Genomic DNA, 27279 nt, shown 5'->3' on the forward strand with positions numbered 1-27279 from the left:
TCGATCTGTATATACCAACGAATCCTCATTGCAGGGCCATCATTGGGAGTTAATATGGCACACAGTGGGACTTAAGTGTTGCGCACACTGGGCACTCCCGAGGCAAGAACATACACAGCCATCCTGCTTTAGATTCCATGCTATAATCACCTCCATAACATGAGGTGTTGACTGCAGCAAAATACCAATCCAGTATATGATAAACTCTGCCTTTACACAAAATGTGAATAAATTGAACTACATCATTTGAGGCAATAAAACGGTGCCCAATTTCTTGCATGAATCGGAGCAGTATTTCAAATTCTAATTTTATGTTGTGCAACACTGTGGAATAGTACACAAACCAAGGCATTGGGATTCATATTGTACAAGAATGTAAAATAATCAAATCAAATGTTGGAGTTTATAGACACACACATGCCCATTACGTTGGTATGTAAAGTTATGAACATCCCTAGAAGGGGCAAAAAGGAATTTTGAGACAAATATTTAAGGTGACCCATTACAATCCAATCAATCAAGATCAACATTTATACTACACACTATATATTGTTCTCCATAATCGTTAAAGTAGCTGCAGGAAATTAGGATTGAAGCAACAAGCAGCAGGGCAGGCAAGGTACGAGGACCCTCTCATTCTCCCGAATCGATACCTCTTTTGTTTGGACCATGGTGGAGGGAATTTCTTGGAGTGACCCCCACCCTATTCAAGGTTAGGGGGAAGAATTGGGATTTCACCTGCACCCATATCCTATATTTGGCTTGTAGCCATCCCCTATATATACATTATTATGATGGATTCACATGAACACCGAGCGATCTACTATGCACATGCGTCTGCAATTCTTGGATGTGGATTTGGTTAAGCATCACACCCTGGCCGAGACCAACTCCATAGATTTATCAGTTGCGACCAACTTCAATATCTACACATATGACTACTTAAATTCAGCAAATAACTTAATAAGTATTCTTTTGGGCGTAATTGACCTGCCGAATCATAATGCGAATATATATATATATATACACATGACTACTTAAATTCAGCAAATAACTTAATAAGTATTCTTTTTGGCATAATTGACCTGCCGAATCATAACGTGTGTGTGTGTGTGTGTGTGTGTGTGTGCATGGCTCCCCAGACTCAACAAATAAATATTAAACACAATATTAACCTATCCTTTAATGAATCAGCTGGGTTGCTTCCAATCGTGACTTCCAACCTCTTCACACCATTTATAGACATATTTTTAACCAACATGTTTCATCGTAACGTCGTGGAGAAGAATTCAAATTCATATATACCCAACAGAGGCATCGAAGCTAATTAAGGCCAGAACGAAAGAGCATTGGCACAAACTAACAGGTCACTGAATATAAGGACATAAATTTGCAAATATCATTAATATTAGTTGGACAAAGCATACCTAAGGTGAAATAATTGAAGTCGTATGATTGGGAGTTAAGTTCGACGAGGCACCGTTCCAATATGAGATAGCATGCAGTATATTAATTTTTAAAGATACACAGGCAATAAAAATATAGTAGGAGGCTTCTTGAAATTCCTCGTTTACAACATGAATTCTATATCCCAATTGTACCACACAGTCCTAACATTCGTTCAATATGCAATATAAATTCTAATTCCTTCAGCAGATTTACAAGACCAGCCATAACTATTAACCATAAACATCTATGCCAGATTATTCATCTTGATCATACAAAAAATTTAGCATTCATGCATAATTCACACAGAGGCATACATTCAAAAATTTTCCATCATAATTAAACATAACTCAGCATTCATAAACAGAAGAGCATAGGCCATGTTACTTATCAGGTTTATTTAACAGAGAACTAAAGGAGGAACTTCCACTCTCCTCCCAACCGTAGGCTAGCTGCACGCCTCTCTGTCTTCCAGATGAACACCCCGAGCCGGATCCAAGGTCGAGGACGTTGCAGGTGATTTATCAGCAGGCTTACTTAACACTCTCAGGCAGGTTGACTTTAATCTCTGTTTTCCATGCTGATGGTACCAAAGGTCTGACAGGGCTCTCAAGCGTTGGATGGATAACCAGAGTGGGGAAAGGCACCCTGCTTAGCAAGAGGTAATATGAATTTATATAATTCTGTTCCACCATCTCACCGCCTCTAGTTATGGACAAGTGGGGGCATCGCCCTAGTTCCTTCACAGGGACACTTTGTCCTTTTGAACTTCGAGGAGAGAAAACATTGATTTCTTGTCAGAATATTTTTTTGATAATCTTACATTATCAGTTAAACATCTGCTAGGTGGTAATATACAAGTACTAAATGGGAGTAAGACACTACCAGTGGATGTAAAATATCATAAGTAAAATACATGATCATTGGAGGAATTTTACCTCAAGCTATACCTTCATTAATTGTTGGATACTTAGGTTACCCGAAATTACAAACACTATTAAGATGGTTTTCGACAATAATCACATCGAAATTCATTTGTCGACGCGTTTTGAACCAACAAGTGTGGTTCATCGTCAAGACGAGATGAAGAATCAGATCATGGCCCCAAGTTAAATAGAGAGATCCATCATTCAGATCATGGCCCCAAGTTAAATAGAGAGATCCATCATTCAACGGCTACTTTTGACCAAGGAAACAGCTACAAAGGACAGGGCAACAGCTACATTTGACTGGACCAAGGGACAGGGAAAGAAAAAGTTATTTAATTCATTAATTATTTAGTTTGTTAAAACAATTCATTATTATTTTTATTTGTAACCAACAAATTTGTTTATAATTAACTAAATGTTTTAAAGAACTTAAACTCAGAACCTAAGACCTAAATATTTTTATATCCTCTTTAATACTTTAAAACTACCCTAAGATTTGTATTATTATAGGACTATTATAAAACTAATAAATAGTTAGTTAATTAGTTAACATGATCTTAAGTTCATTTATTTATTTACTTTCACTATATATGTAACTACCTAAGGTAATACAATAAGGGTAAATTCTATGAAGATTCAGATAAATTGAATATAAATAATTAGTTAAATTAAATATTAAAGGTATCATGGTCTAAAAGTTTATTAAATAACCCACAAATTAGTTAATAAGTCTATATTTAAGTTTTATAAATATCACAAATAATAAAACCTAGGTAAAGTGTAAGACTATAGGAAATTAAACCTAATAAAAGGAAAAGAGGGAGACTTTAGTAACCATCAATTAATAAGAATAAAATATTAATAATAATAATTAAATAAAAAGTTAATGAGAATCAAAGGAAAAATCAAAACACTAGCAAAGGTAATAAAGGGGAAATAAACAATCTCGAAGACAAGGGAGAAAAAACCAGATAGAAAAAAGGCCAAAAAGGAACCAAACAGGGGGGGAGGGGGGGCTAGGGGGAAAGGGCGGGGATCCAACAACTGCTAATCTTCCAGCCGTCATCTCTGTTGAGATTGCTCAGCCTTCTTTCAATTTCAATGGCCTCCCTAAATTTCCGGTGATGAAAAGGAGCAATCTTAGCAATAACCTAGGCCTCTTCAATACATATATGATGCTTAGTCTTCTCTGCATGTTCAGCCAGGGCTGAAGACCGGGTCCTCCCATGTTTGATGTCGACGGCGTGCTCATGAATCCTCTGATTAATGGAGCGCCCCATTTCACCCACATAGGGGGTCCCACAGGAGCAAGGGATAACATAAACACCTTTCATGTCCTTGGGGTCGACGGGGTCTTTAACAGACCTTAGGGAACTACGAATGGTGTTAAGGGGTCTAAAGGTTGAGGGAACATTATGCTTCCTAAGGATTCTAGCAATCTTGTAAGTGGTCCCTTGGATGAAAGGGAGATGAACCCCTGAGAACCGATCTTTGGGGTCTTTCTTGACCTTCGGACCTATGCTAGCTTTAAGGAAGGCTTTCAGACCTTGGTGCCTGCTATATCCATTGTTGACAAAAACATTAAGGAGATGGGCTTTCTCTTTATCAAGGGACTTTTCATCTGAGATTCTCAGCGCACGAGTAGCTAGTGTGTTGAGAACACCCAACTTTTGAGCAGGGAAATGATGGGAGTTGGCATGAAGATACTGCTCAGTATGAGTTTTCTTCCGAAAAACCTGATGGGAGAAAGAACCGTCATCATTCTTCGAAATGAGAACATCAAGAAAAGGCAAGCACCCATCAATTTCCTGCTCCATAGTGAACTTTATGGAGGAAGATTGATTATTGAGATGTTGGAAAAAAAGATCTAACTCTTCCTGGCCATGGGACCAGATGACACCGGTGTCATCCACAAATCTCTTCCATAGCTTGGGCAGGAGACGGGCCGAGGCCAAAGCCTTGGATTCAAAGTCTTCCATAAAAAGATTAGCAACAACCAGGGACAGGGGGGAACCCATGGCCACCCCGCATGTCTGCTCATAGAATTCCCCTTCAAAGCAGAAAAAAGTGGAAGTAAGACAGATCTCAACTAAGCGAGCGGTATCGGGGTCAGTGAGGCGATTGATGACCTCAATGGCCTCATGGATAGGGATGCAAGTGTAAAGGGAAACCACATCGAAGCTCACAAGAATGTCCCCATGATCCAACTTTATGCCCTTTAACTCATTGACAAACGAAGAAGAGTCTTTGACGAATGACTCTGTGAGGCCAACGAGGGGTTTAAGCTTAGAAGCAAGGTATTTGGCTAGGAGGTAGGTTGGTCCTCCTATGGTATTGACAATTGGTCTCAAGGGGGGCCCCTCTTTGTGGATCTTTGGGAGCCCATAGATCCTTGGAGTGATGGGGCTACTCTCAATCAGCTTGTGGCAAAAGGAACCTACAGAGTTACTCGACTTTATAGCAAGAGCGATTATTCTGGAGATCCTTTTTAGGGGATTCCTACTAAGCTTTTTATAGCTTCCACTATTATAAAGATGATCCAACATTTTCCTTCAATAATCCTCTCTGTCAAGGATAACAGCAGCCCCACCTTTGTCGGCTTTAAGAATGACGATGTCCTTGTTTTGGTTCAAGGATTTAAGGGCATTAAATTCATCCTTGCTAATATTGCTCCTCGGGGGCTTTGCTTTTCTGAGGATGACAGCGCAGTCTTGCCTAATAGTGTCCTTGATATTATCAGGTAAGCCCCTAATCCCAAACTCCACGTCACACATAATGTCTTCCACGGGGATTTTTCTAGGAGCAAGGGCAAAATTTAATCCCTTCTCCAGAAGACTATAGACTGAAGCTGGAAAAGAAAACTTAGATAGATTAACCACGTTATTTTTATTTTTATTATTATTATTAGTATTGTGACTATATTTTTCATTATTACTCAAAGTTAAATTATTATCATTAATATTATTGTCCATATTATTTTTACCATTATTATTAATATTATTACTTGTGCATTTCAAATTCAAATTATTATTATTTCTGATTATCATATTATCCAAACATATATTATTATTATTACTATTATTAGTATCATCAATAACTCTATTATTGGTGTTAAAGAGAGAATACATACATGCTGGCAGAGTGTTATGCTTAGTGGAAAAACCTGTGAACCATTTATGAAACCAACGTTTCGGACTAGCTAGTCCGAAACGTTGGTTTCATAAATGGTTCACAGGTTTTTCCACTAAGCATAAAACTCTATTATTATTAGTATTATTATTATTAACTATAATCCTAACATCATTATTATTATTATTATTATTCAAAACCAAGTTATCAAAATTCCAATGGACTTTTTCATTATGGGTATACGACTCATCTAACTTATCAAGATTAATAAAATAAGGATGACCATTAGGGTTAGGGAACCACGACATACCATCGATGACCAAAGAATGGGTCTTAACATAATCAGAAGGACCGGACAGACCAATGGCGGAAAGGTGGAAGGGAGGCTGGTCAATGCAACCTGGACCAGAGGTGCTGAGATAGGGGAGAGAGGACGGCAACGGGACTTCGGCCGAGTCTGAACGAGGAGGAGCGCCAGAACCAAAGGAATCAACCAAAAGTTCGTTGGGAAGGTTAAAGCCTTCGAGCACGTCCAACCTGTCGTTGGAACGACAACCAGAACCAGGGGCTGGAACAGAATCTGGAACAGGAGGGATCAGAGGAGAGATCTGATCATTGAACTGCAAATTCAATTCCACGTTTGAAAGCTTCGAAACAACCAACGAAGAACTGGGGGACGGATTAAAGAGCAAAGGGGAGCCAACCGTTTCGCCAGAACCGGAAGAATTCAAATTATTAGCAAGGGAGAAGCACATACGATGTTGGTCATTAACCAAGGATTAAAGAACCGATAATTGACCAACAGAAACGCAGCTACAGGATGGCTTACCTAAGGAAAATGAGAGACCGCCGAGTGCAGCAGATGCTCTTTCCGTTAACTTGAAGAACTTAGCAAACTGCCTCATGCTTCCACATATCTTCCATTCTCCGAGACTTGAGAGTCGAGCAAGCATCGACCCTGGACCACGGGGAGGCGGAAATACAGCCAGAGAGTTCTAGATGCAAAGAGAGAAGTTGCCTTGAAAGTTGATCAAGAACTCTCCTAACCCTGCAATTTTCAAATCTCAGTAACGCTAAACTGGCCTTCAGAAAGACACAATGGTTCCTAGGAATATTGAGGCGATGGTTAATCTGGGCGTCGACAAATGAATTTCGATGTGATTATTGCCGAAAACCATCTTAATAATCTTGATATGGATCACAAAAGCCTAAATTCAACAATTACAAACATTGTTGATGCAAAGAAACCTTCTAGTTAGGTTATACATTATTCAAAATTATGTTATATTCACTAAATTAACCAACTCGACTTCTTCCCCCAAAGGCAATTGGCTAGTAAATTTAGTATGAAGTTGTCATGATAAAAAAATTGCGTTACTATTATTTTTCATCAACACTACCCCAATCATGCTGCAAGTTTGATTAGAATACTACTATGATGTAAGAGTTTTATCGTATTTAAAAATTTCCCAGGCCTCTAACTCATATTGAATGTGGTTGTTACAGTTATTCTGGTCAAAACAGGGGTTGGCTTTTCCCAACTGCAAAGGGTTTGGTAGTTGACTCAGCAAATAAGATTGCGTATTTTTGAAGGTAACAAGCAAAACACGACAATTTTCCCTCAAACCAAGGATCCATCAGACGGTCCAGCCTTCAGTTGTGTTATTAAATTAATTTGTAGATAACTAATATCATATTAATTAGGGTTATGGCCAATTGTCGTTCTCTTGATGCTGATGTGGCAGTCACCGCTTACATTTAAAATAGTTAGAATTGTTGCACACATTTTGTCAAGTTCCAAGGAAGCAGTGGTACCAAATTTTTTCAAAAGATCTGGATCATCAGCCAGCAATTTTTTGAGTCATTGTAAACCCATTCTGCAAATTTGTAATGTAAATGATGCTAGTAGGACCGTGTATGTATGTAACAACCTAGGTATGTCTATTATTTTGGCAATGGATTTCATCCTAGGAGGTTTTTCATCACATTGAATATCTATGTTTCTAAACAAAGATGATCAGTAGAGTTTTTCCCCCAGCCTCACCCCAAATCTACAGTGGAATTTATCGTCAAACTCTTAAGTGAGTCCTAGTGTTTTAGTCGAGTCTTCTGTAAAAGTGATTTGGGAATAATTTAAGCTATTTGGCTAAATTATTTTATTACAAGTCACTTGGTCTACTAGATCATATTGTGTCGCAAAATTGCATAAGTTTTATGAGTCTATAACGAACAGGTATTCCCCCTTTGCAAGTTGAATTTGTGAAATCTTATGTAAAAAATTATTTTAATGCATGGTCCCTCGTACTTAGACACCATCGCTAAAATATTTGAGGGTGGAAAAATAATTAATCCCCTCATGAGTCAATTAATTAATTTTTCTAACAAAAATAAAATTAAATCCTAAGCCAGAAAATTAATTAATTAGAGTCAAAACTAAAATGTTGGAGAAATTAATTTCTCCAAGTGGAAAAATCCATGGGTCTTAAATAAGTTAAATTTTGAAAGTCCTCCCCCCCAAGGGAATATTGGAAATTTCAAGAAAAATTGGACCCTTGGACCTTGGTGGTCGAGTCAAAGTCAATTTTTTGAGGAAATTAGCTCAAAATAATTATGTTTGAGATAATAAATAATGGCTTTAATGAAAAATTCGAAAATTCCTCAAAAATAATTATTTTCGATGGCGAAGATTAAAAAATTATCAAAGATTTATTGACGATCAAGATTATTTTGACGAGGATCAAACCAACTAGCTATTATTTTCCACTTGTAGGAATTTCTCTATAAATAGAAGGTTTTTTACTTCTATTTTCATATGGATCTTGACCTCTAGCCTAATATAACTTTGTAAATGTTGGTGTAAAGCCATTGTCCCACTAGTACCATTTTGATCATCATAATAGAAGACTTTAGGGTGTAGTTCATGGTTGTAGAAATTTCTGTTTTCCCACCCCGGTTTTCAGTTTCACCTTATTTCTCCCATGTAGTTAAATGCCCTTTCCCATATCCATACATTCAACAACTGAAAAAATAATTTTTTTGCTGAAAACACAAATTCTGGAAATTTTATAGAATGCTGGAAAATGCAGAAATAAAAATCAGCAGGTACAAACAGCCATTTAAAACATTTAAACACAGTGATTTTTGGTCAATGTGACCCTGGAAAAACCCCCTACAACTCTTGGTGAAAACCAGTTCGAGAGCTCTTTCTTATTTCTGAAAAATGCCTTTTACAGTGACAAAAATTTTCAGCAAAGATTTCAGCAAGCAAACTTTACAACTTATCTCATTTTCAAGCCTCACAGTGAAGCTGGAAAACCGTTGTACGGGTGTACGGACCGTATGAACTGCCGTACAGGCTATACGGGCAGACCTCGATTTTTGTGCAAAAAATCGCCTTGTTGAAAAACGTGCCCAAAAAATCTGTCTTTTACTGTTTGCTCATTCAGCTGTATGGATTTGCTGAAATGCTGCCTTGGAATGTGTGCCAAGCTGCTGCCTCCTTCTCCTTCCTATCCAGAAATCTCCCTTGCTCTCTTGCTCTCTCTCTCTCAATCTGCTCATGAAAGAATGAATGATCTTTTCCTCCTTTTCCTCCCTTAATCCAACCCTAAATGACTTTTGGGTGATCCCTAAATCCAATCGCTGAAATAGATTGAGATCTAGGGCTGAGATTAAATGTTCATTTAAATCTCGCTTTCTCTTTTTTAATTCACCCCACTTTAATAAAGACCCACTTAGTCATTTATTTCCAAAGTCACTTTTCCTTTCTAATTTTTCATTGACTTTATAAAAGTCACTTTAAAATTAGACTTTAGTAACTTTATCACTTAAAGTCACTTTTAAATTAGATTTGATTTTATAAAAATTATAAAGTCACTTTAGGAGAAAAATTAAATTCTTTTGGACACTTTTCCCTAGGCCAAAAATCAAAGCCTTAGGGAACCACCTGTCCTCCGGTACCAAATTTCAACACTCCCTCTTATCGAGGAAGATGTTCCTCACCACACCCATCTTGTCTCTGAAGTAGTCATGCTTGCCCCGTGGTAAGGCTTTGGTAAGAATATCTGCAACATGCTCATCAGTGGGAATATACTCAAGCTTCATAGCACCCTTCTGAACACAGTCTCTGATGAAATGATATTTGATCCCGATATGCTTTGACCTGTCATGAAATACTGGATTCTCCGTGAGTTTAATGCAACTCTGATTATCACAGTAAATCACTGAAGGTCTCAACGACTGACCAAATAAGCCAAACAACATCTTGCGAAGCTAGATGGCCTCACAACTAGCTAGACTGGCTGCCATATACTCTGCTTCCACTGAACTCAATGCTACTGACTGCTGCTTCCGACTGAACCATGACACTATTGCCGAACCCAACCCAAAACAGCACCCCGAAGTGCTCTTCCTATCAGAAGCACAACCTGCCCAATCAGAATCAGTGTAACCTGCCAATCTCACTCCATCCCCCTGCCTGTAGTTCAGACCATAATCCACTGTCCCCTGCAAGTACCGCAAAATGTGTTTTGCAGCCACCCAGTGAACCTTCCTAGGCTCACACATAAACTGACTCATCGTGTTGACTGCAAAACAAATATCTGGTCTAGTGTTGACCAAATACATCAAGGAACCAATCAGCTGCCTATACAATGTGGGATCCACCAACTCGGAATCCGAAGCATGAAGCTTCTTCCAGTTGGTGATCATCAGTGTCGACATGGGTCTACAATCCTCCATGTGGAATCTACCAAGGATGTCCACAATATACTTCCCCTGCCCCAGGAAGAAATGCCCCTCCTCCTGCCACACCTCCAAACCCAAAAAGTAATGCATCAAGCCGATGTCCTTCATCTCAAACTCCGCCGCAAGATCTCTCTTGCAGTGCTCTATGAGTCTCTCTGCACCTGTAATGACCAAGTCATTCACATACAGCACCAGAATGAGAGGCTCCTCACCTATCACAATAAAGTAAAGGTTCGGATCTGCCTCACTCTTTGTGAAACCCAACCCCTGCAAGTATGTATCTATCCTGGAGTACCAAGCTCTGGGAGCTTGCTTCAGGCCATAAAGGGCCTTCTTCAGTCTGCACACATGGGACTCCTTCCCATGCACCTCAAAGCCCTGTGGCTGCTCATTGTACACCTCCTCCTATATGAAGCCATTGAGAAATGCAGTCTTCACATCCATCTGGTGGATCTTCCAACCCATCTCTGCTGCTATCGATATAATGGAGCGGATCGAAGTATATCGAGCCACGGGAGCAAAGGTCTCCTCATAATCAACTCCCTCTACCTGGGAGAACCCTCTAGCCACAAACCTCGCTTTGAATTTCTCAATGCTGCCATCTGCAGCATGCTTTACCTTGTAAAGCCATCTGGAAGTAACCACGGATTTGCCCTCAAGCCTCGGCACCACCTCCCAAACATCATTCTTCATGATAGAAGAATACTCCTCCTGCATGGCCTCTCTCCAGACCTGCTGGCTAGCTGCCTCCTCATAAGCTAGAAGGCTCAGAGTCAAGGATGCTGGTAACCATTGCCATATAGCTACAAAACCTCTCAGGTGGTCTACTCTCTCTGACCGGCCTCTTCGGCTCAGCAACAGATGTGGCATCTCTCAAGGTGTCCTGAAGCCACTTGGGCTTCCTCTTCCCTGAGTGCACTTCTCCCATAGGAGAATGAAACTCCTCCTCCCCATCATCATCAGGAGCCTGAACTCCTGACTGTCTGTCTGTTGTCCTCCTGCCTGCACCTGAACCTGTAGAAGCTGAGGTATCGTGTGAACTGTCCATCAATGGACTCCCTAGTGAACTGCTCTGTGAACTGCTCTACATGCTGCCCGGAGCACCACCCCTCTGGCTCGGTGAGCCACTACTCACTGACGGACCTGACATCCTCATAGATGTACCTCCAGATCCTCCTGATCCCTACCCACTGGATCCCTGCGACTGACTCAACTGCTGCTGAGGGTCTGGCTGATCCAGATACTGTAACTCCCGTGATCTCCTAAAGGTCCTGTCCTCCTCGAACTTCACATCCCGTCTGACAACAACTCTCCTCTGTGCAGGAATGTAAATCCGAAAGGCCTTTGAGGTCTCACTGTAGCCCACAAAGATACCCTTCTCTGCGGTGGGCTCTAGTTTGGTCCTCTTCTCCTTGGGTATGTAGGAGTATGTGATGCACCCAAAGATACGAAGATGACCAATATCAGGCTTCTTCCCAGAAAAAGCCTCCTCCGGAGTCATGTGCCCCAAGGCACGATGCGGACTCCTGTTCTGCAAATAAACAACTGTGTTGCAGGCCTCTGCCCACAAGAACAATGGCAACCCCTGATCATGTAACATGGCTTTGGCAGCCCCTACGATGGATCTGTTCTTCCTCTCTGCAACCCCGTTCTGCTGGGGGTTGTAAGGAACAGTGAACTCCCTCCTAATGCATGCCTCCGCACAATAGACAACAAACTCTCCAAGGGTGTACTCTCCCCCATTGTCCGACCTCAGGGACTTGATCTTCCGACCTCTCTGTGTCTCCACAAGAGCTCTAAACTCCTGAAACCGCTTGAAGACCTCACTCTTGGTCTTCAAGAAATAAATCCAGGTCCTCCTGGAGTGATCATCAATGAATAAAACATAGTACTCATATCCACTCAAGGAAACATGAGACATCCGACCGCTCACATCAGAATGAATCAAATCAAATATCCCAGTCGCTCTGCTGTCACTGCTGGGAAAAGGGGATTTGGCAAACTTGCCCATCGCACATCCTCTGCAAGTATCAAATTGATCAGTACTGAAATCTGGCACACCTGTAGTGATCTCCCGCAATGTCCTCAAGGTTCTATGATACATATGTCCCATCCTACGGTGCCAAATCTCACACAGCTCAGAACTGCTAGCTCTGCTGTCAGTACTACTGCTCAATGCCACAAGGGACTGGAATGCAAACTTGTACACCTTTGCATGGCGTACACCTATCACTCTAGCTGAATCAGCTGGAGTGCCCCTAGGATACATCAACACCTGCCCTCCCCTGAACAGTACCTCATATGCTCTGTCCTCCAAAGATGAGACGAATATGAGGTTCTTCCTCATCCCTGGCACATAAAGAACATCTGTCACCTTCAAGGGAGGTTTGGACTCCCTCTGAAATGTCAATGTCCCCACCCCGACTGCTCTGACAACTCTGTCATCACCGAGTACTACCTCAATATCAGTTTGGACTCCCTTTGAAATGTCAGTGTCCCCACCCCGACTGCTCTGACAACTCTGTCATCACCGAGTACTACCTCAATATCAGTGCCACTCTCTGAAAGCTCTGAGAAGTACTCACGGACTCCTGTCATGTGACGTGAAGCCCCACTGTCCACATACCAGATACCCGAAGATGCTCCGCTAATAGAGGGAAAAGCATGCTCCCTCTGAAGCTGTGTGGCAGGTGATCCTGCACTAGAGGACTCATACGCAGTGAACCCAAACTCCCGGTCAAAACGAACTGCAAAGTCCTCAACCTCTGCTGAAGCTGCCACGTTTTGGTTCTTCCCCTTCTTCTTCTTCTTCTCCGGACACACAACTGCATAATGTCCCATCTTTTGACAATTCCAACAATTCACTTTGGAATAGTCCTTCTGTGTATCACCCTGTTTACCTTTACCTTTGCCTTTGCCCCCACCATTGCTTGTGGAAGCCTGCTTCTTCCCTTTGCCTTTCTTGCCTCCTGCCGACAGTGCTACATCCTCATCCTGCTCAACTGGCTTGGTTGCCCCAAGCTGACCTTTCCTGATCTCTGTCTGAATGCAATCATCCCAAAACCTCTCCCATGTGGGAAGGGTCTCACGTGCACAAACCCCATCAGCAAAGTTCATCCATGAACGGGGGAGGCCATTCACTGCAATCCGCACCAACTCAGTGGGTTGAATGGCCTCTCCAATTGCTGCCAACTCATCTCTCACATTAGTAATCTTTGTGAGATATCCAGCTGCACTATCATTACCCATCTTAATGTTCTTCAGCTTCTCCTTCAGGACCATTTTCCGGTTCTCATTGGTACTCTGGTAGAGATTGGACAATGTTGTCCACATCTCATGGGCATTGCTCTTTCCTCTCACATGAGGAATGCAATGGTCTTTGATTCCGTCTAGAATCAATGTCTTACCCTTGTTGTTCTTTTTATTATACTCAGCCAACTGAGTGGCATCAGTAGGCACAACAACAGGGTTCTGTGTGGTATGCACTATGATATCCCAGACTTCTGCCTCCTCAAAGATACTCTGCATTCTCTTCTTCCAAACGCTGTAATTTGTATGCCCATCCAGTCTATCCTCCACCCTCAATCCCAATGACATCCTGCTGTCCTAAAACTGAAAAATAGCACTGCTGTAGTAAAGATAAAAACTGTTGTTTGTGAAAAATCAGCTTGCTGGAATTTTCTAAGTGAAAAATCAGCAGGCTGTAATTTTCTTCCTTGCTGTCCCAAACTGCACTTCAGCACTCAAGCTCTGATACCATGTAGAAATTTCTGTTTTCCCACCCCGGTTTTCAGTTTCACCTTATTTCTCTCATGTAGTTAAATGCCCTTTCCCATATCCATACATTCAACAACTGAAAAAATAATTTTTTTGCTGAAAACACAAATTCTGGAAATTTTACCGAATGCTGGAAAATGCAGAAATAAAAATCAGCAGGTACAAACAGCAATTTAAAACATTTAAACACAGTGATTTTTGGTCAATGTGACCCTGGAAAAACCCCCTACAACTCTTGGGAAAAACCAATTCGAGAGCTCTTTCTTATTTCTAAAAAATGCCTTTTACAGTGAGAAAAATTTTCAGCAAAAATTTCAGCAAGCAAACTTTACAATTTATCTCATTTTCAGGCCTCACAGTCAAGCTAAAAAACTGTTGTACTGGTGTACGAATGTACGGACCATATGGACGGTCGTACGGACTGTACGGACAGACCTCGATTTTTGTGCAAAAAATCGCCTCCTTGAAAATCGTGCCCAAAAAATCTGCCTTTTACTGTTTGCTCATTCAGCTGTATGGATTTGCTGAAATTCTACCTTGGAATGTGTGCCAAGTTGCTGCCTCCTTCTCCTTCCTGTCCAGAAATCTCCCTTGCTCTCTCGCTCTCTCTCTCAATCTGCTCATAAAAGAATGAATGATATTTTCCTCCTTTTCCTCCCTTAATCCAACCCTAAGTGACTTTTGGGTGATTCTTAAATCCAATGGCTAAAATAGATTGAGATCTAGGGCTGAGATTAAATGCTCATTTAAATCTCACTTTCTATTTTTTAATTCATCCCACTTTAATTAAGACCCACTTAGTCATTTATTTCCAAAGTCACTTTTCCTTTCTAATTTTTCATTGACTTTATAAAAGTCACTTTTCCTTTCTAATTTTTCATTGACTTTATAAAAGTCACTTTAAAATTAGACTTTAGTAACTTTATCACTTAAAGTCACTTTTAAATTAGATTTGACTTTATAAAAATTATAAAGTCACTTTAGAGGAAAAATTAAATTCTTTTGGACACTTTTCCCTAGGCCAAAGATCAAAGCCTTAGGGAACCACCTGTCCTCCGGTACCAAATTTCAACAATGGTATCTTTGTCTCACTAATTTGTGGTATGTGATGGAAATGTGCATTCCTATATTGTGCTTTAAATATTAATTAAATCGTTATTTCATTGTAGATGTTAGGAAGATTCTATTAAGTTTTGGGCTTATCTTAAGAGATCTGATTCATTGTACCTTCTAACAGTTTTTCTTGAAAAAATATATGGAGTCTGCAGGTTCCCTAACCCTTGGGCTCCAAGTTCACAAACTGTGGGCACAGGCTAACCATGTTTGGATTCTGAATATTTTATGTGATTTTCTAACTTCTCTAAGGCTATGGTTTAACATTTATTTTTCGAAATACATCTAGCCATTGTTAAGGTTTATAAAAAATCTATTCTTCAAAATCTTTCTAAGCATTGTACACTTGTATATTTTTTAAATATATTTTGTATAATAATTTTTTGTAGATAATTTTATTTTCTAACCCTTGTTTTGCAGTTGAGGTTTGGGGTTTTGGGATTTATTTTTGAAATTTTTGTATATATTGGGGTTTTTGGTACTTGTAATTTTATTTGTGCAGGAGATCCAAGAAGATTTCCTGGGTTAGAATTAGATCTAGGCCCTTAAGGGTAAGATCTAGACACTAGAAATTTTGGTAGCGCCAACAAAAAGGAATTTTGCAGTGAAATATTGAGGATCTGAAGCAGTTTCTTTTTGGCAAGGATTTGAAAGTTTTTAGGGCCCCTAGATCCAATAATTTTCCCTCTAAGCTCTAGCCGTTAGCCTTTAGGGCTTGATTAGGCCTAGTCACGGGAACTAGGGCCTATTTTTCATTGTTGTAGGCATCCCTAGGCCTGGTCGTAGGCCTTGCTAGCCTTCCCTTCCCCTCAGCTTGACTTCTTCCCTAGTCGTCTGCCATTGGTTGCCTTTCCAGCTTTGTTAACGGGCCTTAGGGCTCCTCTCTTGCCCTTTGTGGCCTTTGTTTCCCCTCCATCAACCCTGTCGCAAGCTTTAAGCCCAATCTCCTTGCCTCGGCCCCTCTTTTTCTAAGCCACGGGCCTCCCGCTTTAGACAAACGACAACCCTTTTAGGGTCTGAAGTGTGCCTTTGTGGCTCTTCCTTTGGAGCCACAAGCCTAATAAGGCCTTTCCCTCAATCTATTGCCCTCTTTCAAGCCCAGCATTACCCCCCTAACCATTCCTATCCCTTGTTGCATCTTGCAATCATTGTTTGAATATCATTGAATTTTCCGAGTCAATTCTTAGTGTATTGCAGAGTTCTGGAGTTAAACTTTTGTTTTTGCATGTGATCATTACATCAGATAAGTTTTGGGCTAGAGAACTAGCCACCTACCGAGCCAAAGGACCACTAGGTTTCCCCTTCCATCCCTCAAACCCTCTTTGTCTTCTTGCAGTTTTATGATCTCTTGGTAACAGTGATATTCAATTCATTTAAGTGGCATAAACTCAATTCATTAATGCTCTAACATATTGGTACATCAGTTGCATTAATTGAGTAGTCATTCATTTGACATGTTTCATAAGGTTTCTTGGTGACTGTTCACTGTCTAAAGGAAGAATCTAAGGTCAGATATGAATCAATGACATAAGTGTTTGCCTCTTTATTTGCTTGATGCCTTGAATAATCTCATCTAAAGTGAAAGAAAGAGGAAAAATTTGGGCATGTTTGGCATTAAATACCTTATTGCTCTCATATGGTTTCCTTATTGTTATCATAGCATTCATATTTTGCTTCTATAATTGCTCATTATGAAAAGTATTGCTTACATCAAATTGTTGAAGTGATTTGATAAGTTGATGAAGTATTTCAAGCACAAGTTTTTGGTAAAGTTGAATAAGAATACTAACGTTGGTTGTCTTTAGAAGATACATAATTCTGAATTTACACATAAGCTCACTCCTTAAAACACCTAATCTAATGATCTTGGCTCCCTAAGTGAAATAATTTGAGAGTTCATTGAAAATTCACTATTGTGTTGACTGGTCCTGTGTCATATTACTTGTCATTTTAAGATCCAATTGGCATTTTCCAATTCTAGCATTGAGCAATTTATTGTCTTGATAATCTAATAACCATTGCCTAAGTACTTCTAACTCTGGGATTAAGGGTTCTAATTGTCTGAAAAGAACATCGTTATCATTAGATAAATATTTTGAGTAAATAGGCGATCTTGTTCTCTTTTCACCATCATTGGTTTATGGTTATTGAATCTTCTTCATATTGGAATATCTTGGAGTAATAATCATTGCATCTTGTATTAATTTTCATTGGATAAGTGAATATCTATTTTGAATCCTGGATATATTGGTTAATCATTGTTAAGAGCATCTCTTGAGCAATTGTATCATGGGCATTTCTATCTCTTATTAGCACTGTTGAGCTTGAACACTTGTCTTGTGGTTGAGATTACCTTCTCTAAGCATTGTTAAGTATTGATATCTTAAATTGAAGTAAATCATAACCAAGTACTTAAAGAATATTTAAGTGATCTCACCTAAAAGACACTCATAATCCTTGCATATCATTCTAATTTAATCTTGCACTTAATAATTTACCTCCAAGCATAATCTTGGTTGATAGACATTTGGGGCCACCCTTTCTCAATTTAGCTTCAAGAACTTAGACCCTCTTTAGTGGTTAACACGGTGACCTTGCAATGGTCAAAACCACAGCCTTTGCAACGCCAGAGGCATCGAGTGGTTGGAACACAGGGGGAGGTATCGTTAATCAAGCCTTTGCTTACTTCCCGTTGGCTTCCATCCCACAACCTAATCTAGAGACTAGTTCCAAAATAGTTAAGAGGAAGGTCACACCTAGAATAGGCATCTAACTTAAAATTAACCAAAATTTTGCATCACACCTAGACCTTAGGATTTGCATAGCATATATAGGATAGTTAAGCATTCAAGCAGCAATCGTCCATCCGGATACTTGGCATCTAATTAATAATAAGGAAGAAGTTGACTCCATAAGGCACTAGTCTCACATTCAAATCCAATCTCATCTTTAAGTATTGCTAAAATTAACCAAGTAGTTAGGCCATTCAACCGTGTCTCCCGGAAAGTTGGTTGCCAACTGGTCTCTCATTTCCTTCTTCTACAGGGACTACCCCCCATACCTGCTATTGGGAGACAGCTAGAACAAATTGGGCGGGGATCAAAGTGACATCCCCCGCCTTGAGTCATTGTCGCGGTGCCTGTACAATCTAAGCAACAACATCTTTTGGTGCCGTTGTCGGGGACCAATTTATTGGGCTTTTCCGTTACGACAATTATCATCACTCTTCTTAATTTGCTACTCAGTTTCATCTTCCTTATCCTGCCAATGCCACAACATTTTTTGGTGTCGTTTCTGGGGATAGAATTTTTTGTTCTTGGTCCTCACAACATTTTTTCCATCATTTCCTTTATCTTTCCATCTTTTTATTTCAGGCCGCAATGCCACAACATTTTTTGGCGTTGTTGCGATATTTTCCTCTCCTTATCATTTCTCCTCTCACTAATCTTTTCATCTTCTCTATCTGCACCTTTAGCACTTGGGCATTTCGGTTGATTTCCTGTTTGGGTGGCAACTCCACTTATTCATCCATTTTTTCTCAAACAAGAAGCCCTCCCTAATATCCATCTTCTTATCCCCGACTAACTTTTTGGTTTTTGCCTTTTGGATTTTGGAGTTAGATTCATGTTCAAGTGGTGACTCCACTTCTTTCATTTTTTACAAGAATTTCTACTAGAAGCCCGCTTCTTATGGATCTCTTATTTTTCTTGAACAAGGATCTCTCTCTCTGACATCCATTAGCTCCTTTTCCCTTGAGCAAGTCATCGTAATGACTTGTTTGCCCCTTTGCATTTTACTAACATCCCTCATGATATTCCAGAGGGGGCTATTAATAAATTACCTTCTTTCACAGGTAATTCCTTTTCCCTTAAGCAAGTCATCATGAATGACTTGTTCGCCCCTTTGCATTTTATTGACATCCCTCATGATATTCCAAACGGGGTTGTTAATAAATTGCCTTCTTTCACAGGTAATGATGCAATCACCGCTGCAAATCATATCAAAAACTTTACTCGTTGTACGCTAATTTTTTGTGACTCTTCACGTTATAATAATGAAGACATCAAGATGCGGCTCTGTCCTTTCCTTGGAAGGTGATGCTAGGAATTGGTTATGTGATTTCCCTGACAATTCTTTTGATTCCTTACAAGCCATCGTCGATGCTTTTTGTGCTAATTACGATATCAAGGAAGGTGATCTTCTAAGGAACTTAACCTACATAAGAAGTGTTGAAGAAAATGCTCCACGTCAATCTTTGCCATATTGCGGACCTTGTGACCATTATCATGACGAATCCACTTGTGTTGTTCCAAGAAGAATCCTTGATAGTGGAAAGGCAAGAACAAATGATCAAATTAATATTGATGATGAAAAAGAAAATGATAAGCATCTTATCAAGGAGTTGAATCAAATGGTTAAAGACATGCAATTCAGTGAAGCACAGTTCATGAAAACCATGGAACTTAATCAAGAAAGATTAATAGCAGATCACGCCAAGGATATGATAACCATGTATACCGAATTATTGCCCATAGAAGAAAAGCGTGATGAGGAGCTAGAAATCATTAAAGTTAATCACTCCAATCAGATGACCACCATGCAAAATTATTTGATCAGTATGGAAGCAAATCATAAGGAAGAAATGAGTTATATTCAAATAAATCATGATAAAGTGATTAAGGACATGCAAGCCAGTCAGATAGCTCTTTAGAACAAGTTACAGGTTATGGAAGTTAGGCGATATAATCAAACGATCACCTTTCAGAAAATGATGCATACCATGGAGGAGAATCGTGAAAGAGAAATCAATGCTATGAAGGATGAGAATTCTAATCAAATGAATGCCATTAGAAGCAAACAAATCATTCTTCAAAATAAGTTGCAGATAATGGAAAAATCATAGGTTCAGGAACTCCAGCCAAGACCAAAGGATCATGAACACAAGCCTCTCAGCTCACAAAAGCAACCTTCATCTTATTATGAAGAAGTCAATGATTCCATTAAGAAATGGTTAAATGAAGATGAACCAAGCAGGAAGCACAAGAGCAGATTTGTGGGAGCACATAAAGGCAAGCCAGCACGGATTATGCAATCTGCGTGAGGATGAAGAGTTAAGTCAGAGCAGATGTTATTCTTGGAAAACTCAAATTTCTTCAACCTAGATCAGGAACCACCTGCATCATCACATCATTAAGCATCATGTTAACCTCCTGCAATAACAAAACACCTATGACATACATCAGACACCAAGCACACACATCCACAGCTGTTAACATCAATGCCAACATGAAGTCTTTGTGAAATTTGAGGTTCAAGGTTCAAATCCCCTGGTTTACTATGTTGGTCATGCATGGAGACGCATATGGATTGACCTAAAGGTTATAGTGGTAGCAATCGAAATCGAACCCATGTCACACAAGTACAAGACCAACCCAATTGTTGATTCCTCTAAATACCAAAAACAACGAATTAAAAAATAAATAAATAACAATATATCACACAGCCCAATGTAGCAAGTTGGACTCTCTAGTATAGAACAATGGTGTTTTTTGGTGCATTCCTATACATCTCAGTGTAAAATAAGGCCCATTATAGCAAGTTCGATGCTCTAGTCCAAAACAACAATTTTCGTGGTGCAATCCTATGAATGAGAAATACAAATCAACTATAAAAACCAAAAAAATCATACACTTGTTGAATTTTTTAAAGCTTCGAAAGGTCTTCTACATAGGCTTGGTGTCTTAGCATGTAGAAGATATTTGAGTGCCTCTCTAGGTGCTTGCTTGAAAGAATAATCTTATTAAGAAGATATTTATGAAGAATAATCTTATTAATTATTGCAAACTATTAGGCCAAAGTTCTAAGGATAAATAATAAAATTATGCAAGTGACTAAAAATAATCTCAACCGTTGATCTCAAGTGAGGCTTAGGATATAATCCTAGCCATTGATCACTTAGGAGATTATAGTTAGAGATTTTGGCTTAATGAAATTTCAAAATAAGCCTCAAGGAGAGGTAAGACACAAACACAATTGTGGAGGAAGCAGTTTTCCCTAAAGCGAGAGGGTTGTCTAAACTAAAGAGCACTAAGGAGAGTGCAGTAGGAAATTTTGGGAGAAATTCAAGGAAGCTGAGTTCAGAAAAGAGGGGATTTAGATGCTAAAGAAGAGGGTTGAATTATGGCAGTGGCCTAATTATCCAGGAAGGCTGATTTCTCTAGAGTGCAGGGGCCATATTATACAGTGAGAAAGGGAGGTCAATTTGTTGGTGAGACAGGTTAATTCCCCAAGGCTGACTTGCTTCAGGCAGTTCAATTTTTAAAGGTTAATTTCCTAGTGGGACCAAGTTTCCAAGTGCCTAGCAATTGTATTTTTTTATTTATTCTCTGTGGGTCTAACCCAGAGTTTTCCCAAGAAATTTAATGAAGCTTGTGTTGGGTGTAAATTTGTTGTTGTGGTGTGATTGATCTCTTCATTTTATTTCCCCTGCCTTTTTAAGTTACTATACCAATGTATTTATTTTTCAGCAAATTCAAAAAAATTGAGATAAATATTTGTTGGGGTTTTAGTAAATTGTTGAAGTAAAATAAATCAGATCTAGGATAAGCAAAATTAACAACACTCCCATTTACAACCAAATATAGATGAAAAATTACATGAGTATCATGTAAGTTATGTTGAAGTCTAACAAATTTGAGAAACAACAAAATACACTTCAGAAAGCAGCACAATGTTTCAATTGCTAACTTTAAGATTCAACAACTACACTACAACATCTTGAAAGATTCAAGTATTCATGGAATTCCCCACTGTCAAATTGGATTCTCTCGCACTTAGATTATGTTCAAACAACAACACTTAATGACCATAGCCCACGAGTGAGATTGCACATTCCTAGAATACACCACTATCAAACAGAATTCTCACCTATCTAGGAAAAAGAGAAGCTAATAGAAGGAAATAACCACAACTGAAACAACCAATTTTTTCAAAGGTGTTCTAATTACTTGTATTTCACATGGAAAGTTACGAGGTCTTTAAGCACACCAATTACCGTATACCATATATTACTTTCAACTCAGAATTTGTATCACTACAAAATCTTGCTACCTATTTTTGTCAATTATTTTTCTAGCGTCTTATGAACATTTCATCACCAAACCATGTCAACAGTCAATCATATCACTGTGTTTTACACGCACCATGGTAAAACCTGAAATTATCCCAAAATTTAAATGATTTATATCAAAATATTTGTTTACTTTGAATGTTTGCTACCAATATATGCGTTCCCCTCTTCAAAGATTCAAAACATTAGCCAACATAGTGTTGATTCACTGCTGTGGTTGATAGATTGTTAATCCATCCACTATACTTACATCTCTGCTCTAGTCTGACCCGTTTGTATGGAATCAGTTTCAAAAAATGAGGCCGTGTACAAGTCCCAGAAAGATTTAGCAAAATATATACCCATCAGACCTGGCATGCAAGACCCTAGCAACTTTGGCGGAATAGATACCCCTCAAGCCTAGCACAACTACAAATGGGACTGCATGTAAGGAGTGCAGAGGCAAACTAACAGGCTTTTACCACTCACGCCCTCCTTACGTGAAAGGCAATAGAACACCCCGGTTTACTGGCACTGCTTTGAGCAAAATTGCAAGTGTAGGAACTGCAATGGTTGAAAAAATGTAGTGTTTGATCCCAACCTCCCAACCTAAGGTAAAGAATTTGGGCACCTAATAGGTACAGAGTTAAGTTTGAGCCCTGACCTTCAAAAATATCTGGGCCAAAAGAAGTCCGCTCTTTGAGATACTGCCCCCCTAGCAATGTATCTTTTGAAACGCTTCCAAAAACAAGATATAAATTCAAATCTCGAGCAGCTAGCTATATGCTTATGTAAATTATTTCAGACCTAAAGAATTTCCATAGTAACATCTTACTTCGGTACTTCCCTGGATGTCCTGAAATGCACAAGAAACATAGACCACCAAACTTACTATAAATCAATGATTTCACTAGAAACCCTGCAGCTAGAAAAGCCTCAACCGCCAATTCACCTGGACAAAACCCTAACACTAAGCATTTTTTCTAACAACCATGTACAGTAACACCTTTGCATTTGGGTGTCAATTATTTCAGTAGAATTATTCCAAGCCCCTGACTTGAAACTTCACAACCCTAAATTGGCAGTTATATTCATAGCCACGTACCTCTCCAGTATGGGAGAAACAGGTGTGCAAATAGCCCTCGTCCATCCAGAACTGCAAATCACCCACCCAAAGAGTCTTGACCTCGTCACTCGACTGCGGCTGATGTTGCTGCATCACCATTGGTAGCTGCTGCTGCTGATATTGAGGCTGCTGTGCATAGTACTGCTGCGCCATCATTGGGGCTTGCTGTTGCTGCATCGCCATGGCCTGGTTCGGCTGTTGCTGAGGCGGCTGCTGTTGCTGCTGCTGCTGCATCTGCATCGCCATTTGCTGCTGCTGTTGAAGCCATTGTTGCTGCTGGTGGTTCTGATTAGGGTTTGCGAAAGGAGGGCCAACGCCTGCTGTGGTTTGCATCATTCTTCCGCCCGAAGCTTACGCAAATGCCTCAGAAACGAAAAACCCCAAAGACTCACAACACCCACGAGAAATGGATTATACGGAAGGATCAGATCCTGAGGTACACGGGTTCTAGGGTTCGAGGAAAGGCTTTGAGAGTTATCGTTGATGACTGAACACCATAAAATTTTCCGGGATACTTCGTTCCCGATTAATATGCTGTCGATTCCGTTGGCTTCCTAATGAGATTATTTTTCTGGAGGGCTTTTGAGAATAATGAGACTTGCTATGTAGTTAGTTGCTTTGAAGGTGTTGTATTCTAGTTAGTTGATTTGAAGGTGTTGTGGAACATTTGATTAGATTAGAGGAGGGGTGAGAAAACTCCTCTACAACCATAAGAAAAGAAGTCAAAGAATATATGTGATACCAGCGCATCTAAAAGGTAGAGAGAATAAGTCCTTGCAACGGATATGAGTGGACAACCACAAACTTGAACACTAAGGAATTAGAATTTTAATTTCTCCTAATCCAATCTATGTTTCTCAAAATCACATTCATCGATTTCAATGTTAACCTTTTAAATTTATATTTATTAATTTGAATATTGATGAGGACTTATAAAAAGAATATAAGTAAAATAAGTATCGCAAGGTTTAATTTTAATATTAATGAGTTTTTATATTATTTTTATCTAATTTTAAGGTTATGGTTAAGCCACACACTAAATTGTTGTATGAGACTCTCTTGTTTGTGAGACAAGGGACCTACCTCCACACAGCGATTTGACTGCTAAGTCTATGAAATGAGTATGGCATGGTTTAATTTGAATAATAGTGAAGCCTTATAAAAGGAATCTAAGCAAAATAAGTATACCATGGTTTCAATAATAAAGGAGTTCTAATGAGATGTTTTTTCAAAATATTGAAGAATCCATAATAAAGCACAAAATTTGTTTTACTTTGAAACGGATTTATTTTATTTTATTTTATCTTAAATATTTAATTTTTAATAATTGAAGGAGTTTTTTAGAAAGAAAAAAAAATCAAAATATCAATAATGAAAAATTTCATTTTAAATATATAATTTTTTTACAATCGAGTTTCAAAGAGGTCTATACTCGAGAGATCTCTCTTCCCACAGCTTCAACACATCAAAATGGTAGTCAGACATATAGGATCAATTAGGGCCAAAGGAGGAAACCATGTCACATTTATTTGATGAAATGATACTTCTCCATGAAGTAGTGGTTCCCCTGGTTGGTATACAAAAAAATGTAGAAGAAGTCTTAAAGCTCCTGAAGGTGGCAAGCAAAGTCATTGATCAAATCCAAGAATGGGCTACCAAGTATCCATATTTTCCGATCTCTCAAGTATAGACTCTTCTCTTTGAAACTTGATTGTAGAAAAATTATATATTAGGAAATATATTAATGAATTTTTTAGCTAATTTAAATTTAGAATGAGGCATAGAATTAGTCCTACGCGTAAGACCAAATTCTCCTGAACTTAAACTAGTGCATATAGTCAACTTATGAGCTAAGAGTGACCATTAGGAATGACCTCCACCATCCAAGATGCATTAAACAAGGAAATTGTAAGGAAATCAAGAGACTCTTAGACCTCATCCTAGATAATTAATCTATGATTGTGACACTTAATGATGTTGTTATCATAGTGAAGTTGCTTTGGGATAAAAGTTGATGCTTCCTTTTGCATTTATATTGATGCTTGTTCAAGTGCATGTCTAAAATCCCATTGTTAGAGCTATTGTCAAATATATGTTTCACTAAATTTCAATAATCCATTATGAAAGTTAAAATATGTTATTTGTGTTAGTTATAACTAGTTAAACAAGACTATAATAGTTTTGGGTTTTTGGGTCAATGCTTAAACAGCTAGTAGTTGCTCCTAAAGGTGTGAAGGTGCGTTAATAGGGTAGGTATTGTATGAAGAACATTTTGAGAAATAAATTTATAATGGTATTTTTGTTGAGAAATAACGTTTTTCTGTTTAATTTGGGGACTTGACAAAGCTTCAAATAACTTTTCGAAAGCATATGCTCTTCTATGTGGTCTTACCCTGGCCAAAGAAGCAAATGTTGGATTCCTTTATGTTCTTGGAGACTGAGTGATAGTCATTAATAAAATGCTTGGCAAATCCCTTTTAGAGGGAAGCAAATTAAATAACATCATCACTTGAATAAAGCAAGAAGTCATATCCTTCTCCAAATTCTCCTATTATCACATCAAAAGAGGATTTTATGAAGAAGTTGATTAGTAGGGTAAACAAACCACAAAGTCTTGGTATTTTAATTAAAAATTCGAGGTATGAGACCCATACCTATGTTGAATTTGTTGTCGTTAACGTCAAGTTTAGGGGGGGCTTGTTGAGTGTACATTGTCATGTTGCATCACTGGAGTTGTCATTGATTATTGAGTGCAGGTTGTGTAGCCTAATTCCATGGATGAAGTCAGTTTGAGTAGCCTATATTTCTAGGCATTTTGAATATAGTTGCTTAGACCTATTGAGCCTAAAATATGTTTGGTTAGATAACTCATTCTGATACCTTTCTAATGATACATGGCACTTCTTCTAACTCTTAAGGAATGAGGAGAAAAATGAATTTGAAGTACAACAATTCAGACACAATTCTTGTTAGTCAAGGTTCCGCACCCTAGGCAATGACGTGGTAGACAGGTGAAAATTTGATGACGCGATATCATCAAAGGTGACATGTGGCAAGTAGATTTGGTGTTTTTGGCTAGCCAAATCGACGGTTGGCAGATGACATGTGGCATGCACCTGAACACATGGCAACGATAGGGAATGACATGTGGTAGTGAGTTGACTTGGCAAATGACATGGCAAACTAGAGCTTGGGCCAATATAGACTTCCCCAAGAAGTGAGGGCCAATAGACCTCCTGAGAAGCAGGGGTTGATATAAGCACGACCCGAACTAGTAAGCATTATTGGGGGCATGGGACTGATATAGATGTGCCTAACCAAGGACTGGTATAACAACACCCAACCAGGTCATGGTATAAAGGCACCTAGTACAAGAACGACCAAATAAAAGGGCCTTTGATACGCCAAGGATTGATAGAAGCCTCACACGACATTCTGGTATGAAAAATGAATAAGGCCTAATTTATAACTAGAAATTCATGTTTTACTGCAAACTTAACATGCCTTAATCAAGGTCCTTAATCCACTTTTAAAAACTAGTTATTTAGGATTAAGCATGACTTAATTATACTAGAACCCTCGGGGCACCGAAGTGTAGTTTTGTTCCAAAAAGCTAAGGTTGGGTTGGTATGGCATGGCATGACAGGTGGCACTAAGTGACAAAGGTCAATGATGTGGCAGTCGAAGGCAATGACATGTGGCACTCATTTTCTGTTGATTTATGGTAGGTCTCAAATTTTGCAGGGAGGCTTAGATACATGTACTCTCCAATACCCAAAAATCGTTTTGGGAAATTCCACCCAGAGACAGTTTTATTAAAATAATTAATTATTTTTAATGGGACCCTAAGTCTAAACTTAAATTAAAGTAATTAATGGGTATTAATCTAAATTGTGGGTGTAACT

At 39.0% G+C, this 27279-nt stretch overlaps 1 protein-coding gene across 2 annotated transcripts in view; it reads right to left on the reverse strand.

Moving 5' to 3' along the window:
* LOC149265138 (polyadenylate-binding protein RBP47-like) overlaps nucleotides 1–23972 on the reverse strand; it is a 51861-nt gene extending 27889 nt beyond the window's left edge. The window contains exon 1 of one of the 2 annotated variants that reach the window (XM_089429150.1): nucleotides 23354–23972. In XM_089429150.1, coding sequence (XP_089285276.1) covers nucleotides 23354–23710 — 357 coding nt within the window. In that variant the 5' untranslated portion in view covers nucleotides 23711–23972. The remainder of the gene's footprint in view (nucleotides 1–23353) is intronic. The other variant, XM_089429153.1, reaches the window with a different exon arrangement.
* Nucleotides 23973–27279: the final 3307 nt, after the last annotated feature.

Source organism: Pinus tabuliformis, chromosome 6 (assembly GCF_031772625.1).
Source record: "Pinus tabuliformis cultivar Carrire ecotype Pingquan chromosome 6, CPIR1, whole genome shotgun sequence".
In the NCBI taxonomy this organism is placed as follows: domain Eukaryota; kingdom Viridiplantae; phylum Streptophyta; class Pinopsida; order Pinales; family Pinaceae; genus Pinus; species Pinus tabuliformis.